This window comes from Nannobrachium achirus (genome assembly GCF_963921795.1).
Source record: "Nannobrachium achirus genome assembly, chromosome: 22".
In the NCBI taxonomy this organism is placed as follows: Eukaryota; Metazoa; Chordata; class Actinopteri; order Myctophiformes; family Myctophidae; genus Nannobrachium; species Nannobrachium achirus.
The window spans coordinates 14,272,317-14,294,816 of record NC_137829.1 but is presented as its reverse complement, the minus strand read 5'-3'; the positions used below and the strand labels follow the sequence as shown (position 1 = coordinate 14,294,816).

The window sequence follows — 22,500 nt, the reverse complement described above, 5'->3', positions numbered from 1 at the left end:
ATGTACTGTATGTTTTGTAGGAATAATCAAAATCTACAAAGTAACTAGTTACAAAAGTTTTCAAATAATTGTAGTGCAGTAAAAATACAGTGTTTGCCTCTGGGATGTAGTGGAATAGAAGTAAAAGTATTGAAAATTGGAAATGTGTCACAATTGTCCTTCTAAGTACTGTACATAGGACCTACTTTAGTTACTTTCCCCTCTGCAAACGGGAAATGAGCACTGAAGATACTAGCCAAAATCCTTGTAAACATCTCATTGCACCACAAAGGTCATACAATGGTCATGAAATGGCTCAGTTTCATCAATGTTGAAACTGTATCAGTATGAAGAAAAAACCTACTGTATCTGGGTGGGGAGCAAACATAGAGATAAAGTAGTATCTGCATGCTAATCGATCCACAGCACCTTCAAGCACTTTCCTTTTCTTTCATCTTTCTGTGGCAATGAGGAATGGGCCCGATTGTATCGCGTTTCCATTGGTTCTGGGTTCATAACCACATGAAGCCTATAGCGTCCAATGGTGTAAAGTATCTGAGGTGGTGCCATAGTTTTGTACTATTTCTGTTTTGTATGATTGTGTCTATGGAGTTAACATTACTCTAATAGACCTCCAGGTCTGGTTATAATATGCAAATCTTCCCTATGTATTTGCTGTTGATTCCTGAGAGCTGAAAGCCTCTGAGTCAAAAGGCCCAGCCGAAAAACAGAGATTTAATGACATCATATAATCATCCCCTCCCATTTTACCATAAACCCAACACTGTGGGTGTGGCTAACTTCAGCTGGGTCACCACCCACCTGACAACCAGGCATATAATGAACTGGTGGGTGTGGTCACATAAAAACATAATTCTAACACTTTCGGTAACCAAAACCACTTTTTTTTTTAGGAAAAAAAGTCTTCCTCCTAGTGTAATCATAATACCATGATAACGATCATCATGTTTTAGGAGGGAAAAGAATCATGGCACCCCATCTTTAAGTACTATACTGTACTTAAGTACAATTTTGAGGTATTTGTACTTTACTTGAGAATTTCCAAATTCCAATACTTTTACTTCTACTCCACTACATCCTGGATCCAAATATGGTACTTTTACTCCACATTTATTTTAAAACTTAGTCACTAGTTACTTTGCAGATATACATTATTATAATATTTAAAACATACGTTAACCACTTTAGCCCTATTTTATACCTAGGCTATTTAAAAATAGACGGTTTACAAGCTCACAACGTGTCGCATAGATCTGCTATTTTCAAACATTTTGTATGTTTACTTTTGGCACTTTAAGTAGATTTTGAGGTCTTTTACTCAAGTACATTTTGAATTCCAGACTTCTACTTGTAACAGATTGCAGTTATATAAATATTAAAACATTTGAGTACTTTTTCCACCACTGCTAGCATCTCTGTTCTGGCCAAGTCATAATAGGTGAAAATTCAGCCTCAATAGCAGATGTGAAGCGACATCTGACCATTGGCACTTCAGTGGAAAGTCAGTGGGAAGTCCAAGCCTTAATTTTCATTTCTTTAAAATGTATCGTAACATTTGCCAGGTGCAAAATGGTATCATGTCAGACCTGGGTGGCAATTCAATGGAGACAAATCAGGCACAACAATGGAGAGGGGAAATTACTTTACAGGGAAAGATCGGGGAAGTGTGAAAAGGTTGGCTCAACTTGGCTGTCATGTCTGTGCAAGATCTGTTGTCAGTGGAGAGAGTTGGTGTCAAATTGCGGTAGAATTGCATGTTATATGTCGTTCACCTCTCCCTTTATGTCATGTCCTGATATTTTGCATATTACAATAGTCAATGATATTCTGCAACAACGGTTCTCAAACTTTTAAATTTCAAGGTCTCCCCTTAATGGACTCTAACAGGTCCAATATTGGTTCCATTTGATTGCTATCAGAGTAGACCCACCAGGAACCCTGAGAGTCCCTGGAATCCACTGTGAGAACCACTGTTCTACATAAGAGTCATGATGGGGATAAATCCACTATCTTCTACAACAAAATGATCATGTGTGTGTGAAATAATGGAAGTGAGTTTACAACAGTGTCAAACAGAGACGTCCTTGCAGCCCTCGGTGCATGTAAGATGAACACTGGTCCTTGGACAGGATGCTACAGTATCAGAGCGCTAACAAGCTACATCTGACCGGAATGACAAGCGAACACGCAATCTAGAGATACAGTATAAGCAAAGAAAAAAAGATGGAATATCGAATACAGAGACAGGGGAAGAAATGGAGAGATCATATAAATAGAGAACAGATGAGAGGGTGTGCGAGTGTGCGTGTGTGCGTGCGTGCGTGTGTGTGTGTGTGTGTGTGTGTGTGTGTGTGTGTGTGTGTGTGTGTGTGTGTGTGTGTGTGTGTGTGTGTGTGTGTGTGTAGGCGCGTGTCCATATGTGTGCTGCTCCATTGATTGAATCTTTGATTGAAACAAAAAGTCCTGTTAAAAAAAAACTCCAAGGCATGCTCATGGGTTCCCCAGGACGCAGTGGAGAGACCGGCGTTTGTGTGGAGAGAGGGGGGTGGGGTGAGAGAGAGTAGAGAGGAAGGATATAGGTGTGATATAGTGTGCGAAGCAGGGATTGTGGAAAAGGAAACAAAGATTGAGATGAAAGACGAGAGAATAGGTTATTTTGGTTGCAGGTGAGACTCTGGGACAAGATGTCAGCCCGGGAACACACTGCTCATCTATGATGAAAGCCTATTGATCTGGAAAGTTCTACTGGCGCCACTGACTCCTGTGTTCGCTCCTCTCCTCTGCTGTCTTCTCCTCTCCCCTGTACTCCATTCCTCTCCTCTCCCCTCCTCTCTACTCTACTCCCGTTCACTCAGATCTGCCAACAAAGGGAAGCTGACAGAACCCTCGCTAAAAACCCCAGGACAAAAATCCACTCGTCCTAGACAATTCGCCCTCCTGGCCCCCAAACTGAGGAATGGTCGCTTATCCACCGACCACCGGGCTACTAACCCTAACCCTAACCCTAACCCTAACCCTCGCCCATAGCACTTACTCGCCTATCTCAATTGACCATACATGAAAGCTAGATAGCTTTTTTTTCTTTCTTTTTTTATAAAAACAATTACTGATTAAGTGCTTTTTTTATTGATATTTCTATGCATTTGATGTACTGATGTTGATGTATTGATGTATTACCTTGCTTATTGTATTGATGTATTATCTGCTTATTGTAAATCGCTCTGGATTAAGAGCGTCTGCTAAATGCCTAAATTGTAAATTGCACTCCACTCCTCTCCTCTCCTCTCCCCTCTCCTCCTCTCCCCTCTCCTCCTCTCCTCCTCTCCCCTCTCCTCAACTCCCCTCTTCTCTCCTCTCCCCCTCCTCCTGGCTGAGCGATATAAACTGCGGATGACCTTGTCTCTCCCTCTCCCCTTCATCTCCTATCATTTCCATTGTGTCCTTTGTTGTTTTCTTATTTTCGACACTGTCTGAGTGGCTCCTTGCGGCAATGAGAGATAAAGAGAGAGAGAGCAGTGGCATCAGTTCAGCAAAACCTAAGGTATGGCAACATGACTGGTGTCTTCCACGCGCGCGAACAGGCATGATGAATGCATTTTAAGAGGTACATTTGATTTTTTTCCCCTGTAGCCAAGGTATGGCAGCTGCCATACCTTGCCATACCCAATTGACGCCTCTGAGAGAGAGAGAGTGAGAGTTGGGAGTTGTGGGGGATTTCAAAGCCTCTTGTGTACTCATGCGTCATGCTTGCCAGACACAAAGAAAAGTAGACAACATACAATCAGAAGGATAAAAGGCAAAACAAGAGAGAGAGATTATAAACATCTTTTCCTCCCACCAAAAGGAATAAAAAAAAAAGAGACAAAGGGGTCAAGAAAAAGGATGGGTGGTGGTTGTGAGTGTCGATTCCTTCCCCTTTACACGTCTCTCTCTCTCTCTGCAATCTCTGGTTTCTTTGACGTGGGAATAAACAGGGGCTGGGCGGCAGCATCACAGCTCTCAGGGGGAGCGAGGGAGACCGGGAGAAGATACGGGAAGAGGAGTGAGTGTGTGTGTGGGGGGGGGGGGTTTAAGCAGACACATGTGGGGATGGAGAGAGAGAGAGAGAGAGAGAAAGAGAGAGAGAGAGAGAGAGAGAGAGAGGAATGCTGGGTGTCTTGCTGGGTTTACTGTGGGCCCGGTGCTGTGCTGTATTCCCTGTCCGTTCATCCACCCTCCATCTGTCTTTCGCGTGCCGACTGCACAATCTCAACATGAGTAATCGATTGTAATTTCCATATTTAAACTTTTAGTGCATTCAATTTTTTCTATTTATTTTCCGTAAATTAACGCAAAGTAACAGTTGATCCTTTGCCCTGGTTCGATTGCCGGGGTTGTCAGACAAAGCCAGGAGGAACAAAAGAGAAGAGCTCCTCTCCAAAAAGTGTAACTGTTTTGTGCCAGAAGCACAATCACTTTCTTCAATACGTTCAGTATTGTATGGATGTTAAGATGGACAGAACAAGCTGTCAGTGAAGTTGGGGTTCATCCTTAGTGTATATGTCACCGCTAGATCGAGAATCAGTTAGATCGAGAACCGGAGCGCTCGTCGTGCGGCGCGGGGCGGAACAACCTTTTCAGGTCGCGACCCCCAAAATAAACATATTTTGGGGACCCCCCACCCTGACGAGCACTAAGAGTTGATGCATAAAATTTTGTATAACACGGTTCTATTGTGAAATTGTGATCGGCTATTTTCACAATTTCTGCCTCTAATATTTGACAATTTGGCCAATGTTTAATTTGTCATTTTATAGGTATTAAAAAAGTCCTTAAATTGTCACTTTAGAAATGTGCATACCCTCTATACACTTACTTTGTTTACTGTTGAGTGAGAAAACAATGTTAACATTTAGCTAAACATCTGAGGACCCCCCAAAATAATTTGGGGACCCCCCTGGGGATCCCGACCCACAGGTTGAGAACCACTGCTCTAAGCCTCTACTGCTACTCATGCTTCTATCAATCATAAGTGTGTCGTGTCAGAATGAGTCACGTCCCACTTTTCGGGGTTGTCGACCGTCCAGTCAGAGAAAGCACCAACACAGACAGTTACAAATGTATTCAAGTCAAGCCCTTAGCATCGCTCCCAGCTAACATGAAGTGACCCCCTCACCCCATCTACGCTCCTATTGGCCCTAATTAGTCTTTGACCACCAGTGGTGGAAAGTAACTACAGTACAGTGCATGCATTTACTGAAGTACTGTACTTAAGCGCTATTTTGAGTTACTCTTACATTACTTGAGTATTTCAATTTCACCACTAGATTTACACTGCAAATATATCACTTTTACTACACTATAATTATTTGAAAATGTTAGTTACTCGTTACTTAATATTACTATTAAAGAGAGAGGGCGAGATCATGTAGCGACCTAACCGGGTCGCAACGTGGTCGGTAGTTTTCAGCGACCGGGTCGCTAAATCGACCGACTGGGACGCTAAAACCATGCTAAAACCACCGACCGGGTCGCTAAATCGACCTACCGGGACGCTAAAACCACCGACCGGGACGCTAAATCCACCGACCGGGACGCTAAATCCACCGACCGGGTAGGTAAATCCACCGACCGGTGGTCGCTTATCCACCGACCACCGGGCTACTAACCCTAACCCTAACCCTAACCCTAAACCTAACCTCAGTAACCTTACCTCAGTAGGCTAACCTGCAGACGCAACCTCCCGACCGGGCCGCTAAAGCGAGCGACCGGGTCGCTAAATCGACCGACTGGGGCGCAAAATCTTCCGACCGGGTCACTAGATGTACCAACCGGGTCGCTAAATCTACCGACCTAAAACTGCAGGCAGGTCGGTAGATTTAGCGACCGGGTCGGTCGATTTAGCGGCGCGGTCGGTGATTTAGCGACCCGGTCGCTCGATTTAGCGACCCGGTCGTTCGATTTAGCAACCCGGTCGCTGAAAGCTACCGACCACGTTGCGGTAGAATGGGCCTAGGGGTCTTAATCTAATGGGTTAAGTGACACCCTGACCCCGTCTATAGGCTCCTCTTGTCCCCGTAATGCGAGTTTGTCAGCCAGGGCCTTGGACCAGGCAGTGAGGCTTCTCCCATAGGCACCGTGGGACCCCCCAAACACACACACACACACACACACACACACACACACACCGGGGGTCTCACAGTATACTCCCTATACTCCTCCACAAGATGCTCCAGGTACACTCCCTGGCTTTTGTCTGGGCAAGTGGGGGTGTGAGGTGTGTGTGTGGGTGGGGGGTGGCGGGGATGGTTGGGGGGCTTCCATTAGCAAGTCAGGACAGCCAGGAGACAAACGAGGTGCTCTGAGCCCAGGGCAGCTGTTCCCACTGTGTGATACACACAGTCACACACACATGCGCGTGAGCGCACGTGTGCACGCACACAGGCAGGTACGCACACACGCAAAGTGTGAGTGTGTTCGCTCTCTCTGTGTTAAAAGCCAATCAGGTAAATGACGTGCAGAGTCCAAGGGGCTCGTTCTCACTTTCTCAACAAGTCATTAGTCAACCTGATGAGCACTGATGTCTCCATAATACCACAGCGGGCCACCGCGGTGCTACCAGGTTTTGGGAGAGAAACAAGCAGACAGGTCCACGAAATCAAGGCCCAAAAAAGCAGGGGGTCCCCAGTAAAAAAATAATTATTAATAGCATCAAAATCAGTTGAACCACTTTAAACTGATAAAAGAGCTCACAATCTGCTATTATCTACAAATCTTTAAATACATGTGAAATATTTGGAATATGTTTGAAACATTTAAAATACACCAATTTTGTATAGAGGTCCCGGGCGCGAAATATTTTCAGAACGGGAGTCCGTGGACAAATACATATCAATAGGCCTAAATCGAATGATCAATTATTTGAAATCATTGTTCGAATAATAATTCAGCATAATCGATAAATAAAGGAGACATGACAATGAAGGCGTCATCCGGGAGAAAATGGTCCAAACAGGAAGACTCCAGCCGAATCCAGGAGGGAATTGGCAGCTATGATTAATTGCGAATTGTACATTTGTACGTCAATGATCAATGAATGGTCGTGGCGGGCCTACCGGGAAGTGGTGTTGGCGGTGATCTTGAGGCTGCCGGGGTTGCGGATCAGCTTGTCCAGGATGCTGACGATCTGCTCGAACTTGGGTCTGTTGTTGCGCTCCTTCTGCCAGCAGTCCAGCATCAGCTGGTACAGAGCAGCAGGACAGTCCATGGGCGGGGGCAGGCGGTAGCCCTCGTCCACCGCCTTGATCACCTGCACACATGCACGCACGCAAACAAAGACACCAAGACACCACGGTTATTGTAGTTCAAACTTTTACATTTCAAGATCTCCCCTTAACTCTGACAGTGTACAAACGGAACCAGGGGCGAAATTAGACCTTATTCCGCATGGGTTTTCAGATGGACCCTGTACTTTTGTGAGGGGGGCCCATAGATTAGGAGATTAGAGACCCATAATATATTGGAAATGACTACATTTACTAAACTACCGTCTGCCTCATTTCCCCCCTCTGCAGAAATGTTTATTAGGGCAGTGGTTTTCAAACTTTTTTGACCCAGGGCACCTGTAAATAACCTTTTTTTTTCATCCACGGCACCCCTGAATTAAACTGTACATTTTTGGAATCTTATATAATACTGGAGAAATCTCCAACAGAACTCACTGAAAATAACTTATTACTATACTTGGGCCTTTACTTGAACCCCAGCATCCGTATTCTGGGAGGAAGGTTCACCAAAAATAGCTGATCTACAAGCTCACGACGCGTTGTGAGCTTTTGGATCTGCTATTTTTGGAGGAAGAGAGTTGGCTGCAGATGGAAAACGAACTCAAATACAGTGCAAATCAGGTCTGTTTTACTAAGGATAGTGAAGTGATATTGATGTAGTGATATCGATGAATTCCAAATGTCATCAGATTATTCTGAGGCACCCCTGGACTGGCATCACAGCACCCTAGGGTGCCACGGCACCCACTTTGGGGTATCCCGTGGCAACGGGAGGCCGTATCATACTCACGTCCTGGTTGGACATCTCCCAGTAGGGCCTCTCTCCGTACGACATCACCTCCCACAGCACGATGCCGTAGCTCCACGCGTCGCTGGACGACGTGAACTTCCTGTAGGCGATGGCCTCGGGCGCCGTCCACCGTATGGGGATCTTACCCCCCTGAGAGAGAGAGAGAGAGAGAGAGAGAGAGAGAGAGAGAGAGAGGCAAATAATAGGTCAATGATTGTCTGTCTACAGCAAGTGTCTTCAACCCCTAGGGGGTCCTCAGAGTTACTACAGGGGGTCCTATTAACCACTTGACCCTTGTGTCCATATTCTGAGAAATGTTGCCAAAAATAGAAGACCAAGTACAGAGTGAAAGGTCAAGTTTACTAAGTATTGACGGTTCAAGTGGTTAAATATTATCTGAAAACACAAATTGACATGAATCCAACATACACTGATGATCGTGCTGTCAAACGATGAAACTATATGGAATCTATGAACTGGTTGTGGGGGTCCCTGCTTCATCTATTTCACAACTAAAGGGTCCTTGGCCTGAAAACATTGAAGACCCCTTGTCTACAGTATCTATAATGAATTTCATTTTATAGGGCTTGACTTTTCTAAGTAGCCTACTCAAAGCGCCTTACAATGGTTAATTCATTCATACATTGAGAGGTGAAGTGGCAAACAGTCGACGCCAGCGTCCTCACTTCCCACATTCACACACCAATGGTGGCAAGCTGACACCGACCGACTCATTGGAGGCAATGTGGGGTTCAGTGTCTTGCCAAAGGACACTTCGACATGTGGACATGATGAGCCGGGAATTCGAACCGCTGACCCACGGATCATTGGATGACCTGGCGCAACCTGGCGCAACATTTGAGCCACATGGGCCTATTGTGGGCCTATTGTGTTCATATATAGATTGACGCTCGACAAAGACGGAAGCTCTGCGATGGATTCGAACCCCTATAGACTCCGCAGTGGTGGTGCAACTACTTTACCCGTCGCACCACCGGAGTGCCCCATTGCAATTACAATGCTCGTATTGTTGGTGTGAGATCCATCGTAGTATTGATGCTTTCAGATGATAAAATGTACCCTCGGCGGGGTGGTTTGTTCTGTCGACTGTGAGCTCGTTCCCGCATCCACAAAAGAACATTGCTGCTCCTCCCTCCCTCCCTTCCTCCCTCCCCCACCCACAGGCACAGACCTGCCTCCTGCTCACTCCACAGCCGGGAGGGGAGGGGAGGGGAGGGGAGGGGAGGGGAGGGGAGGGGAGGGGAGGGGAGGGGAGGGGTTGAGAAGGAGCCAAAGCTAGCAGAGTGAGCGGCCAACTCCCACAGCTGCTTGCCTGGCGCTCTGTGAAGACACGGCCCTCACAGAAACAAAACCCACTTCTTAACTAGCTAGCCCACTACCCCACACACGCACGCACGCACACACACACACACACACACACACACGCACACGCACACGCACACGCACAGATCACTAAGCCAATTTAAATGACTAAGTAAAGAATGCCTGTCAGAGTAAAGCCAGATTTCAAACTTCCTTATACGACGGTGTCGCGCAGCTAAAATAGCCTGTTTTTCGGCGCAGCAGAGCATAATAAATTAAGCATCACGCAGCATTATGAATGCTACGCCACTGGCAAACCTGCACGCGCTACAAAGAAGCAGCTGGGTCCGTTACGTCAGCGCTTCTCAGAGATTTTCATGTCAACGACCTCCAAATTGATGTGTACTTGGCCACAGACCCCACCCATTTGAAAAGCTTTCGAGCCAGGGACCCCCGCGAGAGAAGATTTGTCAAGATTTGTCAAATCTCTTAGCCGATCTACAACGTCATAACGCGTCTCGTTACTTTGAGACACCCGTTTTGAGACTGGGGTGGCAAACCTGAAAATCAAACAAGGGACCCGCCTGCGGAGATCTCACAGTGTGTATATTATATATCGATTTTGTATTAAATTAGACCAAAAAGATCAAATCTACAAGCTTACAACACGTCTGCTATTTTTACCAAAGAAACGATTTGGTGTAGTCATAAAATCACAGCACAGAGATAACTCAGGTCCAGTTTAAGTCTATAGGGTTTAAGTTATAACAACCTGTATTATATGTATAAGCTTGGTTCCCCGAACATACAAGGATCAAAGTGAGTCACTTATCCATTCAATAAGGCAGTGGTTCTCAAAGTGTGGTCCAGGGACCCTGCAGGGGTTCCATTCCAAATGGACCCTTACAGAACTGTAACTCTGACAGTGTAATACATTTGTTACATTCTCAGCGTTATGGGGGCCTGGGGGGTCCTTGAAATCAAAACGTTTGAGAAACACTGCAATAAAGGGCAAGTCTTTTAGTTTCCAAATACGGGACGATTCCTTATTTCAAGGGAGGGTTGGCAACCCTATGTATATATCAGTATATGAAACTGTCTTCATTTAGGCTGTGTGTTTCATGCGTGGAGGCAGCAGCTCACTCTGTTTATTTGACAAGTGGTTCCTAGGCAGCAATTACACTGTGTTTGAGGCTGTACGCACTGGTCTGGCACACACACATACAGAAACACACACACGCACGCACGCACGCACGCACACACACAAAGAGACATACATATACTGTAGATACCACAATATAAACATGAAATGACACCACCCACACACGCGCGCGCACGCACACACATACACACACAGAGACAAACATGTCCTCTCATCTGTATAAATAACAAAGCCAACAGAGCACACACTGAGCTTGAAGAGGCCTTGCCTTGACCTCCTAATCTGATGCTTGTCATTTCTCTGCTGTGTGACACACACACACACACACACACACACACACACACACACACACACACACACACACACACACACACACACACACACACACACACACACACACAGAGGGGGTTGGATTTATGTTGGTCTTCTTATCTCTGAGCATTTTTATTTATGTAGTATCTGCCAGCGCGTCACCACATTGTCCTGCATAAACACTGAAAATGCCCTATATAAAAGCTCACAACGCATCCCATTGCCATGTATTCTGAGCTTGTAGATCGTCTATTTTCACTACTTTGAAAAATCTTTGCACATGTCTGAACATTTTCACCGATAATGAGGGATTATAGTAGGGATAGATTATTCATCTAATATTCATATTAAATTATCCATTATTGACCGCCATTGACGAAGGTCTATGTCTTCCAACACTTCGCCGCCATTGCCGGTGATCTACGCCAAGTTGGTATTTTCTGTGGTTATGCTAGAGGGCGCTCTTGGTCAACGTATGAGCGGTGCCAGGTTGCTAGGAGACAGATACAACCAGAAATTATGTCATCCCCCCCCAAAAAAAAAAACTCTCGGTCTGGCTCACTGTTATCAGAATTAGAAAAATCCATTTATCTCAGATTATTTTCCCATGATTGCGTTTTTGGTCAAAACAAGTTTTTTTCTACAGACCCGAACTAAAGAACGGATGTAGTGCCGCCCTATGAGCTTGTAGATCTGCTATTTTTGAAAAATCCAGAAAATGTGTGCAAATCTTATATATTGTTTAAAGTGAAAAAAAAATTGCTTCTGGGGGGTCCCTGATACATAGCCTAATATTTTGAGATATTGGGTCGGCGGCCAAATACATATAATTCTGGGGGGTCCTTGATTTAAAAGGTTTTGAGAACTAATACTAATACTAAAATATTATTTAGAAGGCATTTAGGGTAGAAGAAACCGTCATTAGAACACAGAGGGTTCCCGAAGGGTTCCCAGTTCGATCCCGGGCTCCCCCAGGAGTTGTGTCGAAGAGTTCTTGAGCAAGACTCTGAACCCCTAGTTGCTCCCGGTGAGCAGGTTGGTGCCTTGCATGGTTTCCTCCGCCATCGGTGTATAAATGTGTGTGTGAATGGGTGAATGTAATACCCAATCTACGTAAAGCGCCTCGGATAAAGGCGCTATATAAATGCACCATTTACCATTTACAGCCACTCACCCTGGTAGTGTAAGCGGCCTCGGGGTCGTCCTCCAGCACTCTGGACAGGCCAAAGTCGGACACCTTGCACACCAGGTTGCTGTTGACCAGGATGTTCCGGGCCGCCAGGTCCCTGTGCACGTAGCCCATGTCTGACAGGTACTTCATGCCCGACGCGATGCCACGCAGCATGCCCACCAGCTGGATGCCCGTGAACTGAGCGTCGTGTTTCTACGGCGGAAAGAGATAGCGAGAGAAGTTACAATTTAGGCATTTAGCAGACGCTCTTAACCCATTTAGGCCTAAAATTTGTGAATGCTTTAACCTGTGAAAAATAGCAGATATACAAGCTCACAGCGCGGCACCGAGTGCCGCGCTGCGAGCTTGTAGATCTGCTATTTTTGAAAAAGTCGTGAAAATGTGTGCAAATCTTTGAATATTATGTATTTTCAAAGCGAACGTTTGTAACTCAAATTTTGCTTCTGGGTGGTCCCTGGAACTAGATATTTTGAGATGTGGGTCCGTGGCCAAATAAATATCATTTTGGGGGTCCTTCACATGAAAAGGTTTGAGCACCACTGACATAGTAGTGTCTCAAGAACAGACTAACTGAGCTCCAGTTGAGTGGAAAGGACCTTTTCTTTGACGATGGCTGGCCAGATTGCTGACATAGAAACATAGGTTTTTTCAAAAAATCTTAGAAGGATTCAAAAGACACTTATAGAATCGGGTCAAAATTCAAATTTTCATGATTTTTCAAAAATAGCAGATCTACAAGCTCTATTTTTCAATAGTTAAAGCATAAAATAATGATACACAATATAGTGTACCCGTTCAGAATGGGTTAATCCAGAGCGACTTACAATAAGCAAGGTTATACATCAATACAATAAGCAAGGTAATACATCAATACATCAACATCAATACTGTAATCAAATGCATAGACGTTAAAATGATGTTTTTATGTGGCCACACCCACCAGTTCATTAAGTATGCCTGGTTGTCAGGTGGGTGGTGACCCAGCTGAAGTTAGCCACACCCACAGTGTTTGGTGTATGGTAAAAGGGGAGGGGCTGATTGTATGATGTCCTTAAATCTGTGTTTTTCGGGCCTTTTTTATAACCACACCTGGGGGTCTACTGGACACATACAAAACAGAAAACCTTTTTTCTGACAGCAAACGCACAATTATTTTGGAAAATACTATAGTTTTCTGTACATTTCAATGCAACACAGCTATGTTTACACACATTTAATTTGTAAATTGTTGTTTTGTTTTGACTGTCTTGTTCCACTGTTGCTTTGGCAATGCAAACGTGTGTTTTCTCATGCCAATATAGCCCCTTTGGATTGAGATTGAATTGAGAGAGAGAGAGAGAGAGAGAGAGAGAGAGAGAGAGAGAGAGAGAGAGAGAGAGAGAGATGAACCAATATACATGTGAGGAAAGAGAGGGAGCAATAGATGGTATGCCAGTAAAGAGAGACAGAGCGATAAATCAAATAAGGGGAAATAAAGAAACTGTTGAATCCAATAGATGGTTCAAATATGTTTTATCATCACAAATCTAACAGACATCACACAGAGTGTGTGTGTGTGTGTGTGTGTGTGTGTGTGTGTGTGTGTGTGTGTGTGTGCGCGCTCTCGCGTGCACACGTGCATGTCTGTGACCTTTCCTACAGCGGAACCCTTTCTCCATTCAGTGACCACAGAAATTGTCATTAACCTTTCATCGTAACCTCTGACATTCTGCCTGTCGCCTCCCAACTTCAGTGTGAAATCTCAGAGCGCGGCGCACCGGCACCATGTATGGAAATCACATGCAAATATACTACATCTCCTATTATATATCCAGGCACTGACATCTATTATTGCAGCGATTGGATACAGAGTTTCACAGCTTTAATCTGGAACAGGGGTTTCTCAACCTTTTCTGGGTCAAGGGCCCACTTGAAAAAATCTTGAAAGTTTGCGGCTGTGTGCATTTTCAGGGCATGTTTATTTGTGTCCGACAAATAGTTAATTGGATCGGAGGTCCCTATTTATCGGTATCACAGTTGTAAAGTAAAAAATGCCCAAACACTTTTTAAAATGTATTAATATTATGTTATCATTATCAAAATCATAATGTTTTGCCAGTTAGTTGGAGCCCACTTGCAAGCCTGGCTTGGCCGTCAAATATCACTGCGTAGTAGGGATGGGACGATATGAAAATTTAGAAATCGCGATTTACGATATTATCGCGATAATCAAAATTCATTATCCTTGGGCGGAACATTTGCCAAAAAATGGCAGATCTACAAGCTCAAAACGTGTCACAAAGCGACACTTTGTGAGCTTGTAGATTGGCTATTTTTTGGCAAAGACATTTGATAAGTGAAAAAAAAAGACTATATCAGGTACGTATATTATAAGTACCTTTTACCAATTATAGAGGGTTTAAGTGGTACCGGATATGCAGTTCAGCAAATAAAAGCTGAATTGAACCCAGTGCATGACGGAGGACAATATCACGATAAATGAAATCTCCACGATACGATTATCGTGAGTGTTTTTTATCATAATATACGATAATATTGCTTATCGTCCCATCCCTACTGCGTAGCCGATTGATTTATTTTATTTATGTATTTTCTCTGCAAGATTCTGCAGATTGGTCTGGTACCAGGCTACACTTGCAGTACCCTCACGGCCCACAAGTGGGCCCCGGGCCACAGGTTGAAAACCACTGATCTGGAAGATCTCCTATGGGGATCCTATGGGGATTTTATTTAGTTTTTTAGCTTTAGGACATAAAAAAAGAAAACAAACTGTGGCACTGATGTTGCAGTGATGTAGGGCAGATGGCGAGAGGCGAGGGAGACACAATCAAATGCTAAACAGACTGTGATGCTTTGTTGTTGGCGTTCATAGAGGAGAGCTCACGAGCTTTCCCATCACTTGGGGTTGGAAGGATATGATGATGTTTGGTAAAACAACACCATTACAGTGAGTGAGCAGTGAAGACATGATAGAGATTGTGCCTGTGGTGCCGTAGCTTGGACTGAGGCAATACCACGATGCTCTGCGTTAAAAGGAGTACTGCTTCTCCTGAATTGACCCAGAAGATGGCTTGCTCAGATGGTTAAATACAGATACAAAAAATAAAAATTAAAGTTATACCTTGTAACTTTTTTTATAAAACAAATCTTAAAATTGTCCTAACTGTTAAATCGCTAAAGTTTTAGAACACCCACTCCGTTATTTTCAGCTTCTAAAGCCTTCTCTTTATATGCTTTCTATGATCCTGGCCGGGGTCCGGTTTTCGCGGAAAAATAACGTCATCTGCATCATCTGTATACGTTGTGTATACATTGGCCAATCACATCGCGGATCATACACACATGATACACTACCGGCCAATCACAGCTTATCTGCCGTGTCTTCAGGAAGTGGCCTCGCTCAGCTACAGTGTTTACCATGGTGAAGGATTCTTAACCTCTTAATCCCCAAATCCTGGCCAGCAAATTACGTTCTACCATGCGTTCTACACCTCCACGGATTCGTATCGGTCGCGGTGGTTTGCGGCGCCGCTCCGGTGGTCCGCGGCGACTCCGGGCGAAAAACGGCCGAAAAAAGCTCTACCGCTACTGACCACTAGTTTAGCAACTTACACAGTATAGCTTTAAAGCTGATGATCTTTGTTTCCCCTCCTGATTGGATAAGATTGCTATATTATGAATGAATGAATGAATGACTGTATGATGTTTGCGTGCGTTTTAGTGTGAACACGCACACGTTTTTGTCAAAATGCTATTTTTGCCATGGACATATAAAATGACTAGAGAAACACATAGAGCTAGCCCTAAATGACCATTACAGGTCTGTAACTCCATTTGCAGTGCTATAAAGTAACTAAGTACATTTACTTAAGTACTGTACTTAAGTACAATTTTGAGTTGTTTGTACTTTACTTGAGTATTTCCAATACTTTTACTTCTACTCCATCTCGGATCCAAATATTGTACTTTTACTCAACTACATTTATTTGAAAACTTTAGTTACTAGTTACTTTGCAGATATAAATAATTATATTATAAAACATACATGAACCACTTTAGCCCTATTTTATACCGTGGCTATTTTTTTTTCTTCAAACATGCACAAGAAGTACATAGGACCCACACACCATGGTGTGCGGGTCCTATGTACTTCTTGTGCATGTTTGAAATGATGTTGACCCCCGCCTACGCACCCATCGCTAAGCTTTGATTAGGTGTGCATAAGACTCTGTTGCATACCGTGGCTATTTGAAAATAGCTCACAACGCATCGCATTGTGACGTGTTGTGAGCTTGTAGATCTGCTATTTTCAAACATTTTGTACTTTTACTTTACATTTTGTACATTCTGATGCCAACACTTTCATACTTTTACTCAAGTAAATTTTTAATTCTGGACTTTTACTTAACTTTTACTGTAACTGAGTACTTCTACATTGCATTATTGATACTTTTACTCATGTAAAAATGTAGTACTTTTTCCACCACTCATTTGTCCAGTTAATGTTGGTCCTTAACGCTTTGTGTCATCTGTGTCATCTGAACATCTGGCGACTGACATTCAGTATCAGTTATAGGGTCTTATGATCAAACTAATAACATTATAATGGTGGGTAAAACAAACAAAATAAAAAGAATAGCCACGGACACATTTGTGAGGTCAGCATAAGGAGGAGTGTGCCTCCCCCTCCAGTTCTGTTCTGTCTGCACTAATTACCGACCGACCGGCCCACCTGCTACACTCACTTCAAAGCTTCCGCACTCCAAGCGTGTGTGTGTGTGTGTGTGTGTGTGTGTGTGTGTGTGTGTGTGTGTGTGTGTTTGGTGCGCACAGCGTGCATGTCTGCGTCGTCGGGTGGCCATGTGGTTTTGTGATTGTGTGTGCATGCTCGCATATGTCTGTGTGCACCCCTTCTGTGTGTGTGTGTGTGTGTGTGTGTGTGTGTGTGTGTGTGTGTGTGTGTGTGTGTGTGTGTGTGTGTGTGTGTACTTGTGTTAATACCACAAGTTTACAGCAGTAGAAGACATTGTAAGGACAATTTTAGCATTAATAGTTAGCCTTTCAATTACAAAAAAGATTAGGATTAGGATCAGGTTAGGTTTAGGTATTAAAGGTTAGGTTTAGGGGCCAGAAGTTTCCACAGAAAATAGTGGATCTGTGGCAATTCAGTTGATCACCGTCCTGTAATGCTGATGTCCTCTCAAATATAGTAATATAAATGTGTGTGCATGCGAGTGTCTATGTGTGGGTGCGTGTGTGTGCGTGCGTGCGTGCGTGCGTGCGTGCGTGTGTGTGTGTGTGTGTGCGTGCGCGTGCATATGTGTGTGTGTGTGTGTGTGCCTACGCCATGTCTCCGGTGATGAAGCGCAGGCCTACAGAACGTGACAGGAAGCGGGGAGAGCGCGGCAGGCTGTAGCCGCTCGCCACGCTGTGCGACACGCTGTGCAGCGCGCTGTGCACGCTTGTGGAAAAAATAGACGAGGAGCTAAAAGCGGAGTCTGACGCTTTCAGCACAGGCTCTCGTGCCAGGGCCCCGCGTGTTGATTTAGAGCCTTTTTTTCTCTCGCTCCCCCCCCCCTCCCCCTGTTGGTTTTGCGTCGAGGCTTGGCATGTGTTTTTGGGTTGGCTAATTGGAGCGAGGCGCGCGGGGGAGAATGTTTGTAGGACCTGGACGCGCTGGAAGCTTCCAGAGAATCGTCATGTCGGATCCCGGGGTCAATGTAACACGTGTCGCTTTGATGCGTCGCTTTGATGCGTGTTTGTCTTTCTGCTCTGTGTTCACACACTGACCAACTCCAAATCACACTTCATTTCTGGCCCTGTCCTGATTGGAATCAGACTAGCTTTGTCGAGTAAAAAAAAAAAAAAAAAAAAATTCTTCTCTTTCTACAGCAATTGAAAAGTGATTGGACACTCAGACACTGAAGCCCGATTTAAGGTTCTTTATCACTGATAAAGATAACGTTAACGATATGTCGGCGTTCACATCAATTATGATGGCTTTATCGTTGGTCCGACGCTGGTCCGACCCGGTTAACATTCACCAGGTTAGCATTCACCAGTGTCGGCAGGCTAGCATTTCACCAGGTTAGCATTCACCAGCGTTAGTTTTACTGAGGTTAGGGTTAGGGTTAAGGTTAGGTTGTCGGAACACCGGCCCGCCGACCCATCCACTTCAATTGAAAACAATATTTTTTATCGTTATCTTTATCATTATCGCGCCCAGTGGAAAAGGGCCTTTATACTGAGTCGCTCTCCAGAGATACCCAATCTACAATCTCACAACATGTTGCATCGCCAAAGACGAATAGAGGAGCGAGACTAACTTTTACTTCCTGTATCTTCCACCTCTTTAGGGGACCAGAAGCAGGGTGGAGCTTCTGAACCATTCTTGAGAGAGGGCGAGATCATTTAGCGACCTACAACTGGGTTGCAACCTGGTCGGTAGTTTAGATTTAGTGACCCAGTCGGTAGATTTAGCGACCCAGTCGGTGAAAACTACCGACCAGGTTGCAACCCAGTTGTAGGTCGCTAAATGATCTCGCCCCTACTGGCATTCTTTAGCCCTGTGGTCACTGAACTAAATATTGGACCCAATCGTCACAAGCCACACAATCTTCCCTGCACTCGGAAACTGAAATAGCTATTTATCAGGAGAAAATCGACTTTGTTATCGACCTTTCTTTGTCCCAGCAACACCATCTTGTGAGCTCTAGGACTGGCTAAACATAGGATGTTTGCGAGATCTTCAGCATCGCAACGTGTTGTGAGCTTCTAGATTGGCTATTTTCGGCAATGTCTAAATACACAAATCTGATCTGATCACTTGCAAATAACAGTGTGGATTGTCACAAGGGATGGGGCGATATGAAAATTTCATGTCAGGATAATTGTGACCAAAGAAATCGTGATTTACGATATTATCGCGATAATCAAAAGATCCCCATCCACATCCATTATCCTGGGGCAGAACATTTGCTAAACAATAGCCGATCTACAAGCTCACTACGCGCCACGTTGCGATGCGTTGTGAGCTTGTAGATCAGCTATTTCTTTGCAAAGAGATTTGGTTGAGAGTAAAAAAAAAAAAGACTGTATTAAGTACGTATATTATAAGTACGCTTTACCAATAGAGGGTTTAAATGGTACCGGATATGCAGCTCGGCAAATAAAAGGTGAATTGATCTCTGTGCATGATGGAGGACGATTTCACAATAAATTAAATCTACACGATACGACTATCGTGAGTGTTATTTTATCACGAAAAACGATAATATCGCTTATCGTCCCATCCCTAATGGTCAAAAAAAAATATTTGATTTGATTTGACCACCGCAGAGGTCCCGGGACTCTACATCCTCCCGGTGGGGGCACACAGTTGTGTGTGGGGAGGAATCAATCGGCCTAGCGACTAAATTGGGATAAAAAAGATTTGAGAAACAAAGCGGATTTGCCTGCAGTCAGACAAAAGCCTCAACAAAAACAGGTTGAACCTTTTCAAAAGTAATTCTTATGTCATCTCTGCTTTGGCTGAGTGTTTTAATACCCAGAGGGAGAGAGAGAGACGAACATCACACTCCTTCCAGGAGGAGACTCATATCCGCGCGCAGCGGTTTTTAATTAAGTGCTCTGCGAGTGATTTCTGAAAGCCAGCATTATAAAGAACAGCATTCCAAACCACAGTTTACTCAGAGCTGAAAGGCTGAATGGGGGAAAAGCCAGTGAAATATCTTGGAGGGGCTCTTTTAATATCCACTTATTTCATTCTCCAGTGACTTCGGCGACAAAAGCGCCTATAATGCTCCCCCCTGGCTGTCTGCCAAAAAAACACAACCCCAGTCTAGTAGGAGTGCCAAGCAGTGATGGAAGTACTCACATTCTTGACTTGCGTAAACGTTTCAGTACCCTATTGTAGAAATGGTAATGTAAGTAAAAGGCCCATTTAACACGTTTTCAAATTATTAAAAGTATAAAAAATATTTTTTTATATAAATCTACAAGCTCATAACGTGTCGCTTTAGCTCACAATGCGTCGTGAGCTTGTAGATTGACAATATTCAAATTGCCAACGTATATACAGTAGGTTTATATACTGTATATAGGTCTGAAGTGGTTTTGTAATAACTAATCATCAAAATCTAGAAACTAGTAACTTAAGTTTTCAAATAATTACAGTGGAGTGAAAGTACAATAAGATTTGACTTTGAGATGTAGTACAGTAAAATTGTTAGAAATTGGAAGTAGGCTACTCCATAGTAAAAAAATTAAAGTACAGTACATAGGCTACTAGTTACTTATCCACCACTGCAGTTAGATATAAGTGCCACGTAAGGCTTTGACTGTAAATCCCTTGCTTTGGGCTCTGTGCTGCTAGACTAAATGATGAGATACATTACTGTTCGTGTTTATAAAACTAGGACTGCGGAGTTCTACGCATGAGACGGAGAGACTTTAGAATCTGGACTGAAGACGTAATGTGGCTACAGCTGGTTTATTGAGACTGGGTGTGCATGTGCGTGTGCCCACGGGCGTGCATTCGTGCACTTCAGTTATACTCACTCTCAAGAAGCTGTCCAGTGATCCATTCTCCATGTACTCCGTTACGATCATCACTGGTTTGCCTGCACGACAAGAGGAGACAACACATTTAAACACCAGACAATACTGTATCTCTGCTATAGTATGCCTCCTCCAATTAGTTGCCCTTTACCTCTGTGTCTGTCCAGACTAGGGATGGGACCATATGAAAATGTCAAATCACAATTATTGTGACAAAATAAATCGCGATTTATCATATTATCGCAATAATCAAAATCCATTATCCTGGGGTGGAACATTTGCCCAAAAAAAGCAGATTGACTATTTTTTGACAAAGACATTTGATAGAGTGGCCTACTGGTCCAGGCACATACCACTTAGGTATTGCCACATATATTCGATTCCCGATCCAGACGACCTTTGCCGCGTGTCACTCCCCATCTCTCCCCCCATTTCCTGTCAGTCTAACTGTCCTATCAATAAAGGCATAAAAGCCCCAAAACAAATCTTACAAAAAAAAGGAAAAAATATGCAGCTCGGCAAATAAAAGGTGAATTGATCCCAGTGCATGACGGATACAATATCACTATAAATTAAATCTCCATGATACGATGAGTGTTTCTTTTATCACGATAAAAGATACTATCGATTATCGTCCCATCCCTAGTAAGTCCAGACTCAGATGATGTAAATGGATTTTAACCAATGTCTTTTGTTAGGTCAAAGTGACCTTGACCCTTGCCCCACCTACGTCTAATCCTTTTATCATCACGGACGTTTTCTCTATTTACAAAACTCATCTTTGGGACTAGAAATGTAAGCTTATTTCCTGTATTTCTGGACTATTGCCAGACTATGAGAAGCCACTTCAGGAACACCAAAAATGAGGAAAAATACCAATATACACATGTGATCAATAATTAGACACAGGGGGATGAAATGTCACGAAGACGCTGCAGTAAGCAGCTGCGACAGGCTCGGCTCTCGTGAGCTTGTAGGGCGATTTCACTATTTCCCCCCAAAACAATAAAACTCCTTCGGGTCCAATTAGCGTTTCTTTACTGCCACTTAAATTCATAAAACTAATCATAATTATGTTGTTGCCTACATAGTAGTTTCCCCTCTCCGTATCGACACTCTTTTTTACTTTTCTACTGGAACACTTCAAGATATCGTTCGTCACCAGCATCTTTATTTTAAGAAATCGGCCAGAATGAAGTGAAATGCTGATGATGGTTTGACATGACGTGGGTTTTAGTGGATTATTTAAGCCATTTAGGCCTAGAATTATTGAAAAATAGCAGATATACAAGCTCACAGCGTAGCACTGAGTGCAGTGCTGCAAGTTTGTAGATCTGCTATTTTTGAAAAATCATGATTTTTAGTCTTTGAATATATCTTTTTAAAAACGAACATTTGTAACTCAAATATTTGCTTCTGGGTGGTCCCTGGAACTACATATTTTGAGATGGGGGTCCGTGGCCAAAAACATGTAATTTTGGGGGTCCTTGACATGAAAAGGTTTGAGAACCACTGATTTAGAAGAAGGATTTAAAAGACATTTATAGAATCGGGACAAAAACATTCAAAGACTTGCACAAAATGATCATGTTTTTTTTTTCTTCTCCAAAATAGCAGATCTACAGTATATCTGCTATTTTTCAATAAAGCATAAAATAATGGTTAAATTGATTCAAATCTAACATTACACAGATTTGCGTACCCGATCGAAATGGCTTAAACCATGTGATGAGAGATGGCAGATTAAACCGTGGCTTCAGCTTGATAGCTGTCACTTTCACGTCAGTCGCCACACATAGAGTATACACATGTGCGCACGCGCACGTGCACACACACGCCACACACAGTCCAAGCAGACGCTTTCCACCTCCTCTGGTTATTTGTACAGTTACATGGC

The 22,500-nt window shown here is 43.7% G+C and overlaps 1 protein-coding gene across 1 annotated transcript in view; it reads right to left on the bottom strand.

The window, feature by feature from the left end:
• Nucleotides 1–22,500, bottom strand: part of epha3 (eph receptor A3) — a 197,778-nt gene that overhangs the window by 8,109 nt on the left and 167,169 nt on the right. Inside the window, exons 13-16 of the mRNA XM_080753798.1 lie at nucleotides 20,604–20,665; nucleotides 12,027–12,236; nucleotides 8,056–8,205; nucleotides 7,095–7,288 (exon numbers count right to left, since the gene is read on the bottom strand). Coding sequence (XP_080609924.1) covers nucleotides 7,095–7,288; nucleotides 8,056–8,205; nucleotides 12,027–12,236; nucleotides 20,604–20,665 — 616 coding nt within the window. The remainder of the gene's footprint in view (nucleotides 1–7,094; nucleotides 7,289–8,055; nucleotides 8,206–12,026; nucleotides 12,237–20,603; nucleotides 20,666–22,500) is intronic.